At 40.3% G+C, this 19,504-nt stretch overlaps 1 protein-coding gene across 3 annotated transcripts in view; it reads right to left on the bottom strand.

Moving 5' to 3' along the window:
• LOC106096033 (uncharacterized) overlaps window positions 1-17,034 on the bottom strand; it is a 124,005-nt gene extending 106,971 nt beyond the window's left edge. The window contains exons 1-2 of one of the 3 annotated variants that reach the window (XM_059370023.1): window positions 16,762-17,034; window positions 16,263-16,354 (exon numbers count right to left, since the gene is read on the bottom strand). In XM_059370023.1, the coding sequence (XP_059226006.1) occupies window positions 16,263-16,347 (85 nt within the window). In that variant the 5' untranslated portion in view covers window positions 16,348-16,354; window positions 16,762-17,034. The remainder of the gene's footprint in view (window positions 1-16,262; window positions 16,355-16,761) is intronic. The other 2 variants (XM_013263550.2, XM_013263551.2) reach the window with 2 other exon arrangements.
• Between the last annotated feature and the right edge of the window lie 2,470 nt (window positions 17,035-19,504).

Here is a 19,504-nt window from a genome sequence, read left to right as displayed (position 1 = left end):
GACTTCCAACAACTGTGCTGAGTATGGTTGAAATTAGTGCATGAATATTTGTTGAAATTAGTCATAAACCGATCTGGGTCATGATTTCTTGAGCCACTAAAGGGCACAATTCTTATCCGATTTGGCTGAAATTTTGCACGAGGTGTTTTATTATGATTTTCAATGACTGTGCCAATTATTGTATGTTTCAAATCGGTCCATAACCTGATATAGCTGCCATTTAAACCGATCTGTGATCTTGAATTCTTAAACTTCCAGAGGGCGTAATTATTACCCAATTTGGCCGAAATTTTTCTAGAATGGCTTCTTCCATGACCTGCAAATAGCGTCCAAATCGGTCCATAGCCTGATATAGCTCCCATATAAACCAATCACTTTATATAACTTCTTGAGAAACTAAAGGGCACAATTCTTACTTGAATTAGCTGAAATATTACACAATGACTTCTACTATGGTCTCCAACGTTCAGTTCAGACCGAACCATCACTTGACATAGCTCAAATATTATAGCAATTCTTTTCTTTTATCATTTGTTTTCCTAAAAAGAGATATCGGGAAAAGAACTCGACAAATGCTATTTATGGTAGAGGGTATATAAGATTCGGCCCGGCCGAACTTAGCACGCTTTTAAATACTTATTTTCTTTTCTTATTAGACCATAACGGCCTAGACCACTAACTTTTTTTCTTTATGTCACTCTATTCGTATGCCAATTCATTGAAAACAGCTGTTTTTACAAAAGGAAAACAGCTGTTTTCCTTGAATTGGCGAACGAATCGAGTGACAAAAAGAAAAAATGTTAGTGGTCTAGGCAGTTAATTCGTCAATGCATGTGTGTAGCTAGAACTTATCCCGCCCCCTACTCTTTCCTTTATTATTCGGAAAACAATATTTTCCGTTGCATTTTTGGAGTGATGATTTGTTTCTAAGGAGTGATCATGGATCCAAAAAGTAAACCTTAAATTCGTGTCCCAGGAACTTTACTTGTGTGGTCCATGTCGAAATCGAGGGTGCGCCCTATACAGCACGCTTTTCTTAAAAATTTTAGTATAACAGTTTTTTAATTAAATTTTTAATTGATCCAATTAAAAAATTATCCAGTGAATTCCTATGCCACAGCAGCGGCCCTTCGGGGTGCAGGTATAGGAGACAGTGTGGATAATAAATATGCTGTGGAGCAGTGAGCAAGCATTCGTGTCGAAGGTTGGTGAAGGTGAATATAACTTGAGGAACACCTCAAGGGGCTTAATATGGCCTCTGCCATGATTCCTTGTGAGAAGTCGTCTCCTAAATTGACTTGAGATAATGAGAGTTTGTGTGTAGGCGGATTGTTTAGTGTGTATGATGATCTATTCTCGCCACCAAAAAATTTTGGACCGCTGCAATCTCGGCTTGACTGCGAGAGAGAAATACATAATTGGTCCTGTTCATTTATAGGCGGAGAATACAGTTTTAAGCTACCCACTTCTGGTGAGAACATCTGTAAAACATTTTCAGCCGTTGTTTTCTCCTCCTAACGCTGGTGACATTTGTGAGCTGCTATGCCATGCATAGAAGCCATGTAAAAGCTTCTCCTCAAAGAGGTGTCGGATTCGGCTATAAAGAGGCTTATCATAGAGCATAAACTTGAATCGGACAGAACTCATTGATATGTGAAAAGTTTGAAATGGCTACATTTTCAATTTGTAATTTACAGCGGTGATTTTACAAATCTTTGCCAACTGCCAAAGGACACAAAAGATATACACAAACCAAACGAATCGTCTTGTCGTGTATTTTTCTGTAAACTAAACCTTTTGGCTTAAAAGAAAATTTGAATTTTGGCGCAAAAGAGCAATGCTTTACCACAATCGAAGTTCCTAAAAATTTTACCCTGACCGATGTGGCTTTTACATCAAAATGTGGCACTTTAACGACTAGCTTTTTAAAGTGGAGAAGAATGCCGCAAAGTTACTATTAAAATAGTACTTCCCCAATAAAACTTATTTCATTGTGGCAAAAGTTTTATTTTTTTTGCGTGTATGTAGTCGACTACGTCATAAAATGCTGCTTCAGTGCACTTGCCCTTGCTACAGGTGCACTGTCGCTGCGTCAGGCGATATTATTATTAATCATTGTCCAGCAGTATGTATCTATCAACCTATCTTTAATCTTGAGCATTAAGGACGATCGACTTATAGGATGAAAATCTTTGACTGTAGTGTAGTTTTGTTTTCCTCCTTCACTCAACAAGTACATATGACATGCTGAGGAAAGCCGATCATTTTTCCGTAAGCCAGGGAGCACTACTTGTAGTACGATCGATGGTTCATTATTAGGCCCTGGCGATTTAAAGGAGTCGAATCTTTTGGTTGTCCAAATAGTTCTTAACTCAGACAAAATTTCCTCAACAAACACTGGCAAACCCATATACGTGACAACCACTTCCGAAGACACGTTGAACAGTGGGAGAAAATCGAAAAAAAAACAGTTAAAAATATAACAGATGAGAACGGGTCTTTTTGAGAAATTAATATCTTCTTCTTCTTATATATAAAAATCAATTTGTGTGCTCCTTATAGACTGAGAAACGGATGAACTGAGTTTTTTGAAATTTTCACAGATGGTGCAAATTGATCCCGTGGTGAAAATAGGGTACTACATTTTTTGATATCTGAAGGGGGGCGTACCCACCCTTACCCTAATATTCAGAAACGCCAGATCTTGGAGATGGGTGGTGCGATTTAAGCGAAATTTTATGCGCTCTCTTATAGTACCTTACAAATAAAAATTTTGTATCCAAATTTCGGATGGGGTACCTAGGAGGGACGCCCCACACCCAAAACGTACCAAATATATATACACCAATCACGACAATATGGGACACAAATGAAAGGTATTTAAGATTAGAAAACGAATCTGATATCCAATTGTCGGACCAAGTGTTTGGGGGACCACCCCAACCCCCAAAACACCCCACAATCGGACAAATTTACGACCATAGCAATATGGGGCTCAAATGAAAGGTCTTTGGAAGTAAAGTACGAATCTGATATCAATATTTGGGAAAAGTGTCTATGTTGTCACTCCAACCCCATAACATCACCCAACTAGGAAGCATTTAATGACAATGGCAATATGAGGCTCAAATAAGAGGTTTTTAGAATAGAACCCGAATCTGATATATATTTTCAAAGCCAAGTCACTGAATGGCCGCCCAATTCCCGAAAACACTCCCCAAACCGGTCATGTTTGCCAACTATGGAAAAATGGGGCTCAAATGAAAGATATTTGGGAGTGGACCATGAATCTGATATCAACATTCGGGACCAACTATCTAAGGGACGTCCTACCACCATAAAAACCCCCAAATAGGACGTATTTGCTCACCAAGACAATTTGGATCTTAAAAAGAGTGGAATTAAATATTTATAGTTTTTAGGGCCAATAACCCAAACCGGACATATTTTCTGATTTTTGCAATAGGGAGTTTAAATGAGATTTGAAAACGAATTTGATATCCAATGGCAATATGGGGTTCAAATAAATGATATATAGATATACGCGAATAGAGCAGGTTGCTGATATATTTTCCGGGCTTAGAGTTTGGGGGACCACCCCACTCCCCAAAACACACCTAAATCGGGCATATTTACCGAGCATGGGACTTAAATGAAAGGTATTGGGGTGTAGAGCAAGAATTGATACCCACTTTTGGGACCAAATTTCTGGGGGTCTACCTCTTTCCTAAAATACCCCACGAGCAGCAATTATTTACTGACCATCGCAATATGTTGCTCAAATAAAGGTATTTGGAAGTAGAATACGAATTTGGTATCCAAATATAGGACCATGTATTTAGGGCATCAACCCTTCCCCAAAACACCCCCAAAGGGTAAAAATATTTCGAATTTGATAACCAATTTTGGGGCCATGTGTTTGGGGGACTTCCCCCCCTTAAATATGGGGTTTAAATAATTGGTATTTGACAAAAGAGCACGATGCTGATATTTTTTTCGGGCTAAATGTCTGGGGGACCACCTCACTTCCGAAAACACCCCTAAATCAGACATCATGAGAACATTGGGCTGAAATAAAGTATTTTAAGAATAAAGTACACCTTACATCCAAACATAAATACGTAGACCAATAAAGATCATATGGGATTCAGATAAAGGCGCTTATATTGTTAAACTGTTAGTCAAGCGATGTACTATTTTCGTAGCATGGTATTTCACTAAAAGATCTTTAATTGTCGAAAATAAATATTCAGAGGAAAATTTTGCTCCAAATAAAGTAAAAGAAGGCGCAGCGGAGCGAGCCCGGTTCAGCTAGTATAAACTAAAGTCGAATATCCCCAAAACCAGTGAATATGTTGAAGACCTCAAGCCCAATTTTTGCTGGGATTTTTTAACACTATCCAGCAAAAAAATTCTGGTAATCGGAACACAAACAAAGATTTGGCAGCCCCAATAAATTTTCGAAATACCGAGGTGACCAATTTTAGGGACCTGCCAAAAGGCGCCCGGATAACCCAGGGCCTTGAATTTTAGCGCACGTTCTTTCTAGCATCTAAGCTCTAACGATTCCAAATCGAAAAGAGATACCTCTACCCGTTCTCACACGGCATATTTTTTACTAGTCCCAAAAAGCCTTGCACAACCGAGCAGATAAAGAACATGGAGAAAGTTGGGAACCACAACTTTGAGATAGTCAGCAACTTTATCTTCCTCGTCACCGCCGTAACCGAAACGAATGACACCAGTTTTGAGATAAAGCGAAGAATAATACAAGCAAACAGATGCTACTTTGGAATAAGTAAGCAGTTTAAAAACAAGACCACCTCTCGACAGACGAAGACTACACTTTAAAAGACACTGATACAACCCGTGCTGTTATATATAGTTCTGAATAGTTCTGAAGCATGGGTACTTGTGAAAGCAGATGAGGCAGTGCTTGGAGTATTTGAGAGAAAGATTCTTTGTAAAATATATGGACCAATTTGCGTTAACGGAGAATATAGGCGACGTATGAACCACGAGCTGTATGAGCTGTATGATGACGATAGTATAGTTACACGCATCAAAATACAACGGCTGCGTTGGCTAGGTCATGTTGTCAGAATGGATGAAAAAGCTCCAGCAAAGAAGTCTTTTGAAGGCAAACACGGTGGTACACGCAAACCGGGAAGACCAAAAGCCCGATGGAAAGATCAAGTTGTGGGAGACACCTCGAAACTTGGTGTCATGATTCCTGATTCGCATGGGTAATGTATGGTAGTGCTGGACACATAAGATGTGGTTCTTACTTGGATGATCCTCCAAGTTTATTGTAAGGTAGTGTAATTAATTTGCCATTATTATGATTGCCTGGTCTCACTGTGCCTTATTATTTCAGGCTGTTTGCTTTATGCGCTGGTGTTCTGTTTCTCTGCCTGCAGAACGATAAATGTCGTTGCCTAATAAGCGCGTTCGCATGACTTTGGCTTGGATCGCTCAGTTTGCTCGCTCTACGTTTTACTGGTGTTTGCTTTTCAGAGCTGTTTTCTGCCGCTGCTGTCATAGACTCTGAATATAAACCAGCCAAAGCAAATATTTATAATCGCTTGTCCAATGGTTGATGGTGTTATGAAACAAAGAAGTGACTCAAAACCAACTGCGAGGAGGCGATGGATGCTAGAAACGACCGCCACATCAACGTGGCGGCAAAAAAATTATGTGGGTTGCTTTCGTATACTGGGATTTGTATTGATTTTTGTTGTTCGAGTTTTTGCTCTTTCTTTTGCAATCGTTGTGCTCGGTCATATTTTCTGAAAAAGGAGATGAATGAACATGTCTGGTTTCAGCCGAACCATGATTCATGGTGTTGCACAATGAACAGGAAATATTAACAAGATCGCTGGTCTATGTTATGCAGGGAGGTGGTAGATTCCTGGTGGTGACCGCATTCAATATTCTAAATTCTTGATCCAATTTTGTGTATAGAGAGACTACCCCACAAATGAATTAAATTCACGTAGAAGGTATGGCAATATATGATTAGAAATCGTTTGTAATTAACACAGCCTCCCACGCAAAAAATATTATTGTGCGTCTTTGTAAAGGTTTATCGTGTTAACATCGATTATTATATGTAAATGACTCTTACGGTCAAATATGGTACAACCTGGACACCAATAAAGATAAGCCTTATTCAACTTGCAAATAAGCGGACATGCTATCATTTGCGCTACGGTGGCCTCCAACTTATTGTTTCAAAATTCAGTGGAATTGGATAGAAAAGAAGCTCAAGCGAAATATCCGTTACATGAGTGACGTTGGGTATGCTGGATAAGAAGTTGGATATCTTGGGCCAAATTTGGTTTTTCCTTTAACTCTGCCATACAATAAGCCAGCAGGAGCCATTGGGTTGCCAGCTTGCATATTCACCCGGTTATCTGCGCAATACGTTTTACATTGCTGTTGAAAACATAGCAGTTCAAATCTCAGCCCAATCCAAATGGTGGCTTATTCATGTATCACATGTAGTGTATATCAAAGCGATAAAGTTAGGGCTGAGCTCAGGCTACTTCCGGGGTCAGCAGGTGGCGCATAGCTGTAAAAATTAAGCAGTTCCCGGCCACTAGGGGCGAAGAACGATGATACATGCTACAAAAGGGCATTTACAACCAACAACGTCTTCAAGAAATGGCGAATAAGTGCTCGACAGATAGCTGTAGTCTAGTAGTAGAGAGTGACATCCCCCACAAAGTGGCTGTCGGACTAGTGTCATCGCTGCCTCCCTTCCGCTAAACCCCGGGCAGGGCTCAGAGAACGCTCTGTGTCTTGTAACCATTAAATTGGTAATGTTGAAAAGATATACAGGGCCCATCCTGCCTGCATCGCAAGTACTCATAAGGTCTTGCGTCAACCCTCGCGAGGAGTGTGTCGGAGATAGAATAACTTTTGGAGATCATAGGAAAACACCGCAGAAAAACAGCTAAACAGGCCAAGAATAGCAAAAACTCCCACGACATCAAATAACATGCCGACGCCTTCAACGGTGCAGAATAAGAGGAGCGCACAGATTTCAGTCGATGATAACCCCTGCAAAAAGAAGAAGGACGAAGCTGTAGAAATGGGACCAGGAGCGAAAACTGCTTAAACAAAGTAGTCCGACCAAGAGGCTAAGACACCAAAGAAGACCCCGCGGCGAAAACGGCGAGCTCGGAAACCGTGAAACATAGGCAGCCACAGGAGGCCGTGATAATAAAGTCAAAAGAAGGGCACAGCTATGCAGACGTGCTTAGGCACCTTAGGCGAAATGAGAAACCGGAGAAAGCCGAAGTCACCATTCGCTCCGTCCGGAAGACAAAACGGGTGTTATCCTCCTTGTGATGGGCAGAGGTGGGAATAAAAAGATGTTCTGCGAGGGCAGACTTAGGGAGGCTTTAGTCTTGCAGGACCTGCAGGACCTAAAGCCAAAGGTGACAATGCAGATCCGTGACCTGGATTCCCTCTCCACCGCCGAAGAGGTCACTGATGCAGTGATCAAAGCAACGGGGACAGAAATGATGATTTTGCTGCAATCATCAAGGCAAGAGTCATACAAGGTGCAGAGCGCAAACTACGACAGGTGATTTTAAAAGCAAAACACTGGATGGCATGGCTTGCAACTTGCGATGCAGTAGGCGGTGTTGTTTTTCCTAGCGAGAAAAACTATTTCAGTGCAAGTGGAAATCGGTCAAATATCTAGCGATTAGATTTGATACAAAGCTTTCCTATACAGAGCAAATCCGGCACGCAACAACAAAAGCCTCGAGGATAATAGTACAACTCAGTCGACTGGTGGCAAACATAGGTGGGCCTCTCCCGAGCCGGCGCAGACTCTTAATGGAGACATGCAATAGCACTCTCCTCAGTGGGGGCGAAATAGGTGGCCAGGAACTGCAGACAGCATGCCGCAATATCTGCTCTTTGTACAGAGAACGGCGGTCGTTAGGGTCATATCATCCTACCGAACAGTGGCGGAGTCCGCAGACCTTGTGATGGCCTGAATGGATCCATGTAGCGCACTAGGTTCTACACCGCGATGTGTAACACCCATAGAGGACATGGTGAGATTCAAGCGGATGATACATATGGGATAGGTCATACAAGAGGAGACTATCGAGAGATGGCCAAAAAGGCGAAAGAATGAGAACGGGCCAGGTGGACATGACCACTTATACCCGATGTACGGTTGTGGAGAGATAGGAAATACCTGCATGGAATGCGCAAATGCTCTTCTAGCTATTGCATTTATGAAGAGATAGAGCTGCAGAAGATGTGCATTCTCCCTGGGTCGAAAGACGCTGGGAACTGGAAACAACGATTGCCGATGTTTGGTCTGGTACAACAGGCCAGAGAATGCGTGAAAACAAAAAGAACTGGGAGACGGTGATGCGATACGCTGAACAAGCACTGCTCAGGAAGAAGAGTTATGGGCAACTGTGATTGCCAATGTCAGTTCTCCAATCGATTTCATCAAGCCTGACGTCAAAGTAAATGCGTTTTATAATAGGGAAAAAAGTATTGTAAAAGCTGGTTTGTAGCCGTGGGCACGCAAACGTGTTGGTCGTGGTCATGGATGTACCAACAAGCTTCGGCACTGTCACATAAAGTACGTGTAAACCAAGAATTGCTTAAAAATCAGGTTCCGCACTTCATTTCGTACACACTGTGGCTTTTCAGATGCCAGTATTGATGGGCTGAAGAAATCTATTGTACGTGAATTGGTCAAAATACCAACAGACTAACATCGAACAACTTGTAGCTTCACCCAGAACAATAATCAAGGCAAAAAGTGGGTCATATCCAACAAAGTGACTACTAAATACTAAATTTCCCATGAATATTCCATTAAGGTACAGGGGATACTTCTCTTATATCAATGAGTGCAGTCCGATTAAAGTTTAAGCTCAATGATAAGGGGCCTCCTTTTTTGTACCGAGTCCGAACGGCATGCCGCATATCGACACCACTTGGTAGAGAAGTTTTAACATGGCAGGATACATTACAAATGTAGCCAGCATTAGTAATGGAATAAACACCGCTGAAAAAATTTCTGATGCTCACGCCGAGAGTTGAACCCAGGCTTTCGGCGTCATAGGCAGTAATAGGCGTAACGTGCTAACCTCTGCGCCACAGTGGCCTCCGACTAATAAATTGACCGGATTCTGAAATTTATATAACATCCACATATTTTAATCATTTGAATCAAAAATGTGATCATTTGAATTGGTAACATTTCGTATCAACTACCGTGTATCCTAATTTGAACCGATTTCTTTATGTATAAAATGGCTTTGTCTCTAGCCAAAATATGTGTCTGATCAGACTGTCAAGATCAGAAATGCAATCTGTATACCGAACAATGCGGCCTTCTCTACCCCTTTTGGCTATCACACGCAAAGTTGTGGTGTAGGGTATGCATTTTAATTGTAAAAATTCTTTAGTAAGTAATTCCATCAAATTTATTGTAAAATACAGCCATTTTTCTTAGCACTCCACTAGAACATAATTTGTGTTCCAAGAATTACATTGGGCGACCGACTGACTAACTGACGTACGTAGAGTTTTGCTGGCTATCAAGCAAGTCAAGAATTGCTGAAACCCCGAAAAAATATTAAAATTGTTTAACTAATTATAATGAACAAAACATGTTTAAAAGTGAAGAGAGTACGGTAATGGAAACGGCTTAAACAGCTACCAAAAGCTGTTGTAGCAGCTTCAGCATGAAAACAACACCAAATGGCCATCTACAACAACTACTACAACAACATTCAACATTGAAGCACATTTGCATAATACTTCATAAACAGTTAAATGCTCTTCATGCATGTCTGACTTTTATGCAGTCAGCCAGTCGGTCAGTCAGTCTATCAGTTCGGTGTTCGTGCATTCGCCTGGGTATATAGTCAAAAGCTGTTGCTCAGATTAATACTCAGTATTTGTTGAAGTCTAAGGCGCTGTGTGCTTTACAATACCAACGGAAAATTGCCGCTTCAACACTATGAATTCTATTTAAGAATGAATAAATGGTATGCATTAAAGGAGTTGTTAATTGGAAAATTACATGCGAATTGCGCCGACATATTAATTCATATGAAATATTTAACCGAATAAGTCATTAAAGAAATATATTTAAAATTAAATTTTTAATTTTTGCTTTAGCCTACCTCACAGTACTGCGTTTTTATAGTAGCGTTGACAAAAACAAAAGAAGAAGAGTGGACGTTGGTGGATGCAACTGGGAATAGCTAGAATTAGTGTAGAAGATTTGGGCCATTTCGATAAGCTTATTTCAATATGCCCCTATCTCCCGATTTCATTTGCAAAGTCAACAAAATGATTATTTTATAACCGACAAGCTGATCCTGGCCCGCTCCGCTGCGCCTTCTTTTACTTTATATCAGAAGTCTGATTAAGGGGTGTTTTCGGGGGTGAGGTGGCCCCCCAGACACTTAACCCCGAAAAAATATCCACATCGTGCTCTTCTCTCAAATACCATTTTTTAAACCTCATATTGCCATTGGTTTTGAGGGGAGTTTACAGGATGAGGCGTCCCCCAAAAACATGGCCCCAACATTGGTTATCAAATTCGATTCCTAATCTCAAATACGTTTCATTTGAGCCACATATTGGCATGGTTGAAAAATGTTTACCCTTTGGGGATGTTTTGGGGAAGGGGAGATGCCTAAAACACATGGCCTTACATTTGGATATCAAATTCGTATTCTACTCCCAAGTACCGTTATTTCAGCATCATATTGCGATGGTCAGTAAAAAATTACTGTTTGTGGGGTATTTTGGGAAAGGGGTAGACCCTCAGAAAATTGGTCCCGAAAGCGGGTATCAATTCTTACTCTACCCTCCAATTCCTTTCATTTCAGCCCCACATTGACATGGTCGGTAAATATGCCCTATTTAGGGGTGTTTTAGGGAGTGGGGTGGTCCTCCAAACATTAAGGCCTGAAAATATATCAGCAACGTGTGCTATTCTCATATAGATGGATATCAAATTCGTTTTCTAATCTCAAATACCATTCACTTAAACCCGTTATTGAAAAAGCTAGCAAATATGTCCGGTTTGGGGTATGGGCCCAAAAAATTTTGAATATCGAGCTCCACTGTCTTGAAGACCCAAATTGTCTTGGTGAGCAAATAAGTCCTGCTTGGGGGTTGTTATGGTGATGGGACGTTCCCTGGACAGTTGGTCCCGAATGTTGATGTCAGATCCATGGTCTACTCCCACTCACCCTCCATTTGAAATCCATTTTTCCATAGTCGGCAAACATGACTGGTTTGGGCGATGGGGCGGCCACTCAGTGACTTGGCTTTGAAAATATATTTCAGATTCGTGTTCTTCTCTAACAAACCTCTTATTTGAGCCTCATATTGCAATGGTCAGCAAATACTTCCTATTTGGGTGGTGTTGTGGGGATGGGGTGGCCCCATAGTCACTTTTCCCGAATATTGATATCAGATTCGTGCTTTACTTCCAAGACCTTTCATTTGAGTCCCATATTGCTATGGTCGTAAATATGTCCCCTTTGGGGTATGTTCTCGGTGATGGGCGGTCCCCCAAACACTTGGCCCCACATCTGGATATCAGATTCGTATTCTATACTCAAATACATTTTATTTAAGCCCCATATTGCCATGGCCAGTAAATAATTCCTGTATGGGGGGTGTTTTGGGAAAGGGGTGGACCCCCAGAAACTTGTTCCAAATGTGGATATAAGATTTGTATTTTACTCGCAAATGCCTTTCATTTGAGTCCCATATTATCACGGTCGGTAAATATGTCCGATTTAGAGGTGTTTGGGGATTTGTGTGGTCCCCTAAACACTTGGTCCGACAATTATATATCAGATACTTTTTCTAATCTTAAATGCCTTTCATTTGAATCCTATATTGTCGTGATTGGTCTAAATGTATCTGGTACCCCATTCGAAATTTGAATACAAATTTTTTGTTTGTAGATTACTATAACAAAGCACACAAAATTTCGCTGAAATCGCGCCATCCTTTTCCGTTTGTGAAAATTAGTTTAAGGGTGAGGGTCCGCTCCCCCTTCTGATATCAAAAAATGTAGTATCCCATTTTTACCACGGGAACATTATGCACCATTAGTGAAAATTGCAAGAACATCGGCTCAGTCGTTTCTGAGTCTATAAGGAACACACAAACAAACCAACAAACAAACAAAAACCAACCAAATTTGCCGCTGTGCCGAATATAGGGCAAATCTGATTTGGATGTAGCTCCCAAATAGATTGATCTTAATTGACATCTGATAACCAAGATGATATGGAGTGATGCCAAGTTCACACTGGTATATATTTCAAATTTGAAATGGCAGCTACATGATATATGTTGTATTGACAGCTCAGCATAGGAAGCCACCAAAAGCATTTGCTTCTGTGTTATCTCTTCTTCTGTGTTAGCTCTTCTTGGCGAACTCAAACACCTCAAAGTGAACAAAATGTTTGTGTATCGCGCTATAAATCGTTATGATGATGTTGTTATCATATGGTGGTGGTCCATAAAAAAAAACTGCAATAACACCTGAAATGGGTCGGCAAGTGAAGATTCGAATTCAACGAAATCTACGCCTTAGTGGCAATCAAATGGCTAAAGATTTGAAAAAGAAAATATCCCGTGATGGGATGCAACATACATTGAAGAACGAGCACATTAAAAGCTATACAAGTTCCAAAAGGCACATCATCTTACACCAAAGCAAAAAAAAGTTAGACTCGAAAGAACAAAAAAAATGCTGCGCTTGCTCGAATGTATTTAAATTTCACTGTGTTCTCTGGCAAAAAAAATCCTTATTGAGGAATTCGTAAACTCGTGCTTATTTAACCGTGTGCAGTAGAAAAATTTTACATTAAGAACAACCAACCTAAGTAATTTCAATTTTCCGAATCAAAGTAAATGCAACTTATTATCAAGAAAACACTTTGCGATCTGGTTTGGAGCCGTTGGCACTCAAGCATCTCGGTCGTAGACCATGACTAGCTACCGACACATAAATCAAGTGTAAATCAAGTATGGCAAAAAAAAAATCATGTTACGCACTCAATTTCGTTCACACAGTGGCTGTCCAATTCGTCATATACCAATCGGATAGCCTTTTGTGCTAGGCCATTCTATTGATTTTGCAAGGTAAGGACTGAAGGGCCGAATCTAATATACCCTTTACCATGAATCGCATTTGTCAAGTTCTTTGCACGATTTATATTATATATGTTATAGGAAGATAGGACCGATTCTGACTATACTTGGCACTAATGTTGAAGGTCATAGTAGAAGCAATGTGCAAAATATCAAACAAATCGGATAAGAATTGCGTATTCTAGGGGCTCAAGAAGTATATGCGGGAGATCAGTTTATATGGGAGCTATATCGGGTTATAGACAGATTCAGACTATACTAGGCTCTGATGTCATGCGAAATCTCAGGCAAATCGTGTAAGAATTGTGCTTTCTAGGGGCTCATACGGTAGACCGGTTCATATGGGAGCTATATCAGGTTTTGAACCAATTAAGACCATACTTGACACTAATGATAAAGGATATATTAAAAGCCATTGGGAGAAATTTGAGCCAAATTGGATATGAACTGGGCATTTTAGAAGCCCAAAAGTACATTCCGGAGATCGGTTTATATGGGAGCCATATTAAGTTTTGAACCGATTCAGACCACACTTGACCCTGACGTTGGAGGTCATAACAGAAATCAATGTGCAATTTCACCTAAACCAGGTAAGAATTGCGCCCATTTGCAAACCCATCCATAAAAAGTAGGTGTGCAAAATTTGAAGTAGCTGGCTTCACCCGTACGACCGCTATTGTGATTTCCACAGACTGACGGACCGCTGGACGAACATGGCTAGGTCGATTCAGAATGTCGAGACCATCAAGAGTATATACACTTTACAGGGTGCCAGATCAATATTTCGAGGTGTTACAAATGGAACGACTAGATTGGTATAACTCCATCATTATGTGGAGGGTATACAAATATGCCAGTATGGACGCGCTAAATAAATCCTGGGAATAGGATAAAATACCGTTTGATTACACAAAAGAAAAATGTTTGCAGCAACAGCAAAAGTCTGCTGAAAATGGGACAGCAGTAATTTTTTGCTAAAACTGCAAGCATTTTCTGCTGTTTTCTAAAGGTAAAAAGTTAAAAGAAGCTCAAAAATGCATGTTTTCCGATCAGACATTGACCTGACATAGCGGACACAATGACTGAGATGTCTGTTTTAGCCAGCGACAGCAGAGCGGTAAACCTCTTGAAGAATAGATTGGGCCGCATCATTTTGGAATGTTCACAAATCCTCCGTTGTGACCGTCTTCCATTCGTTGCCCTTCGGGCCTAACACTGAAGAATTAGCTAACATGTCGCTAGAGTCATACGCACATATTTCAGTTCCACTGGAATGTGTACGTTAGTTACTAGTCCCGCAAATTCATCTCCTGTACAATTATCTGGGTTATCTGTATAGCCCAGCAACCAAACCAGATGAATTGTGAAATGTTCAGCCATCTCGTTGAAAGATCGGCTACAATCGAAGGGTTTTTGAATTCAGAAATATGTTGTCCGGAGAGAAATATGTTATCCAAGCAACCAGTCTATCAGACACAGCTTGTAATTCAACCGGCGATACATCATCAGGGCCTGGCGACTTAAAGGAGTCGAATCTTCGTCCAAGGGATTTTTGGCTCAGACACAATTTCCCTAATAGCCTCCGACGAATGAATACCAGTGAAAACCTCTTCTGGCGCCACGTTGTCCGTTGGAAACTTCCCGGGAAATGTGTATCAACGAGTAGTTCTGGTGTTTCTTTACCAGACATTGTCCATACATTCTCTGAATTCTGAATTTACCTCACCGTTATAGATCTAGAGAACAGAATCTTCCTTAGCCTAGAGGTTTCAGATGTATTCTCTATGGAGCTGCAGAATTCTACCCAGGATTTGTTCTGAGCCTTTCTCAGCTCGCTGTTATATTTTCTTAGCTCAGCCTTATAGATGTCCCTATCGTGTGGTGCCCTTGTGGCATTTGCTCTGTTGAAGAACTTTCTGCAGTTCTTCCTTCGACCAACCAGCTCTGGCGTCCACCATGGCGGTCGCTGTTTGCCCCTTGGCTTTGCACTAGGACATTCTGACACAAGCGAGTCATTCAGGGCCTTCGTGATCCGCTTGATTTCTATGTCTATATCCTCCGGGTTAGACCCAGAGATCTCAATGGGTTAAACCTAGAGAAGACGGAAATAAGCCTGTTCATGAGGAAGACGAAGATGGGCCAATTTAACGCACCACGTTTCCTCACGAAATAAAAAATTTCGATATCTGACAAGGTCAAATACTTAGAAGTGATTTGGATTGGGAAACTTAATTGGAAGTGTCACATTCAATAGCGTACTAAGAAAGCTCACAGATACTGGACACTATGTAGACGGGCCGTAGGCTTGAAATGGGGCCTGAATCCGAGGATAGCCAACAGGCTCTACAGGGTCATAATAAGACCAATACTTACTTCGCCTGAGTAGTTTGGTGGACAGCTATTAAGAAAATGTGCAACATAAGGACCATACAACTGGCTGTTTGCCCCTTGGCCTGGCACTAGGACATGCTGACACAAGCGAGTCATTCAGGGCCATCGTGTTCTGCTTGGCTATTATGTCTACATCCTGCGCAGTTGCCACTTCCTTTTTTGGTCTTGAAAGGATAGATGGCAGAATATGTGCCGAAATTTATCCCAATGTTCTTGGAACATTGCAGCCAATGCATATAAATCATAATGTTTTGTATCTCAAAAGTAAGCTGAATTTAATTTTAAACCATACCAAAACACAATGCGTAACATTAGGTTTTTCACCTGTGTAGGTTTATTTGCTAGTTATGCTAAATTGCCTTCTATAGGGTACCAACTCGCAGATAACAGATAACAACAACAACATAAATAACTGAAAAATTAAATGGAGAGTAACTTTAAGCCAAAAACAAGGTTGCGTTACGTACGAATGACATCATATTTCATTGAAACGAGCACATGAGCTGAGAAGAAAAGCAAAGCACAATGGGCGAGAGAAGCAATAGCCGAAATGAAAAAAAAAACATCATACATGGAAAGAACAAAGTTATCGCCTGCCAGATGTGCTGAGTGATAAATTACCTATCACAGCAGTCCAAAGAAATGGAATGGCGTACATAAATCTAGAGATGATTATGAAAAACAATTACCTTTGGCATGTGATAATCCATTGAAAAATGTTAATCCAATTATGGAGATGTTGAAGAGCAATTTCCAAAAGTTTAAATTACACATATTTGAACTAAATTTAAGAGAGAAAAAACAAGAATGAATCAAAAAAAAACAAACATTGAGCAATGAAACTAAAAAAAACACTTTTTGTAGCTTTGGCTTTGAATTTAATTTTTTGTTGAGAGCTTAGGAACACTCTTCTCTTGTTTTTTGCAAGCACACCTCAATTTTTTGTCTTCACTTTTATAATTGAATTCCACTTTTTTTTTTGTTAAACTAATTGTAATTTATATTATTTTATTCTGATTTGAAATGCCTTCCCATTTTGTTTCATTTCTATTTTTTTTTTGTTAAATTTCTTTTTTGTCAAACCAAATTTTATTTATTCTTTATTTTCGTTGTTTAGCCGTCAGTCCTCACTTCATTAATTCTCTTTATTTTCCACCCTACTGCTGATGTTACCCATAATTAACGTACATTTTTTTTAATTCTTTTTTTTTTGTTTTATGACTTAGTGTTTTGTGTGTTTAGTTATATGTTTGTGGTTTACTTTTGGCCAGTTGTTGCGTTCCGTTGTTAGTTTTAGCCAGAGTTGTTGTTGTATATCAGAGTGTACACGTTTGTGTTTGTTCGTTGCCGATTGTTTGGTTGGTTACGTTTGTTATTTGTTGCCGTACCGCTTGAGCTTGAGAGACTCCTAGCCACACGTCTTTATCGCTGAGCAGTTACACGCCAACTGAATTTTGAAATTGGCCAGATATTGTGGCAACAGGCTGCGGACGATGCGTTTGTTATGTCGTAGATCTATATCCACCACACTGAGAGCCGTGTTTGGTTTAAAACTTGTTTAAATTGCACAGCTGATGACGACAGTGATTCACATTTGTTGGCGTCTCTGTGTACGTATGTGTGAGTGGTCGATTGTTTACATTGATGTTAGGCTTTCAAGTTTAAACTGTGGTGAGTTTATCACCAAGAGCAGTCTATGGTCAATTATCGGCAAGTGAGTATTGGACCTCAAGTATTGCAAGATTTGCAAATATTAACTTAAATAAGTGAGCATGCAAAAGAGTATTGCCAAGTTTCTTAACAAGGTTTGAATTTTTATGGGAATTTATCTGGAATTACTGTCCTTATTATCGAAGTAGCTGTCATGTTTGTGTCTTAAGTCTTTCGTTATTCAATGTGCAGTCATTAGAGCGACTTTTTTAGATGCCACCTTTTATTAAAAATGATATTGTGAATAAATTTAATTTAACTCTATTTTATTGAGAAATTCAATTCGTTAAATTCGGCCGAGCCAACCTTGGATACCACCACCATTTTCAAGGAATCGGGTTGCCAATTGAATTGTACTTCACTTTCTTGAAGGCTTATAGGCGCTCAAGGAGGTTATTTGGAGAATCGATTTTTATGGGGGCTTTATCTAGATTTGCAAATATTAATTTAAGTAAGTGAGCATGGAAAAGAGTGTTGCCAAGCTTCTTAACAAGGTTCGAATTTTTATGGGAATTTTATTACTGTCCTTATTATTGGAGTATATGTCATGTTTGCGTCTTAAGTCTTTCGTTATTCAATGTGCAGTCATTAGAGCGACTTCTTCAGACGTCACCATTTATTCAAAATGAAATAGTGAATAAATTCGGCCGAGTCAACCTTGGATACCACCACCATTCTCAAGGAAGAGAGTTGCCAATTAAATTGTACTTTATTTTCTTGAAGGCTTATAGGCGCTCAAGGAGGTAATTTGGAGAATCTATTTTAAAAGGGAGCTTTATGATTCCACAATTTCTATACCAACCACCATGTACCACTATTCCCGATAGAACCGATTGGAACTACGGTATCCCTGGTAACAGATGTTACATAGATTTCTATACGGATGGTTCCAAACTAAGCGACCAGATGGGCTTTGGGGTGTACTCCAAAGATCCAGAACTGGTCATATCGAAATGGTAACCCGACCACCGCAGTGTGTATCAAGCAGAGATCTTTGTAGTTAAGGAAGTGGTGAAATGGCTAAGATATAATGTCATTACGACGATTGGCTCAAATATCTTCTCACACAGCCAGGTAGCCATTAAATCCCTGGAGAACGTATATCTGAACACAAAAACCGCCCTCGACTGTAGCAAATCTCCCAACGAGATGGTGGAACAGTTCAAAATTCACCTGTTCTGGGTGCCGGGCCACAGAGGTATCCCAGGGAATTGTTAGGCGGACGAGCTTGCGAGACTAGGAACTATCCTACACATTCCGGTGATACTGAAATCTGTGGGTATGCCTCTAGCGACATGTAAACTAAGTTTTTAGGACTAGGCCTGAAGGACAACGAATGATAGATGGTCACAAAGAAGGGGCTGTGAACATTCCGAAACTATGTGGCCTAATCTACACTTGAAGGTCTAACGCAGGTCACTGTCTAATCAGAAAAAAAAAATGCTGACAGACTGAAGGTTGCCTGCAACGACTTTTGCAGAAGCTGTGTGGACATCGAAGAAGAAGAAGGGACTATAGAATACCTTCTGTGTGTGTGTTTCGCACTAGGTTTCTTTAAGAACCTATCTGATTTAGCGGATGTGAACATTCTCAAGTTGTTGGCATTTTTAAAGCCATCTGGACGGTTCAACGGTAGGAACTAGAACGCATCTTCCTTCTTTTGTTTCGGTTGTATCACAATGGACGAAAACGTCTAAGTGAGTCTGATGGCAGACTGCCACCTAAACCTAACCCAACTTATACCAACCACCTAGGTTAGAGGTATACTAATGCAAACTGAACAAAAAATTAGCGATCCGATCGTGAATATATCTCAATCGTGTTGAGCACTTCAAGTATCGTTAGAATTGGCCTATAACCTGATGTAGCTTCTTTATTTAATCTTCTTGAACTTATAGAGGGCGCCATTTTTACCCGATTGAGCTAACATTTTGTCCAAGGATTTCGCTCATGATTTCAAACTGACCTTTTTGAATTGGGTTTTTATCGGTCAATGCATTGATATTGTTTCTTTATAAACCGATCTCCTGATTTCTATACCCACCACCATAGGATGGGGATATACTAACCTTGTCATTCCGTATCTATTTAACTTAGTCATTCCGTATCTGATTCGATCTAGCCATGTGCGTCCGTCCGTCTGTCGACATCACGATAACTGTCGAACGCGTACTGTTAGCCGCTTGAAATTTTGCACAGATACTTACTATTGATGAAGGTC

This window comes from Stomoxys calcitrans, chromosome 5 (assembly GCF_963082655.1).
Source record: "Stomoxys calcitrans chromosome 5, idStoCalc2.1, whole genome shotgun sequence".
NCBI lineage: Eukaryota > Metazoa > Arthropoda > Insecta > Diptera > Muscidae > Stomoxys > Stomoxys calcitrans.
Note: the sequence above shows the minus strand (reverse complement) of the source record. Positions and strands in the feature narration are given on the sequence as shown.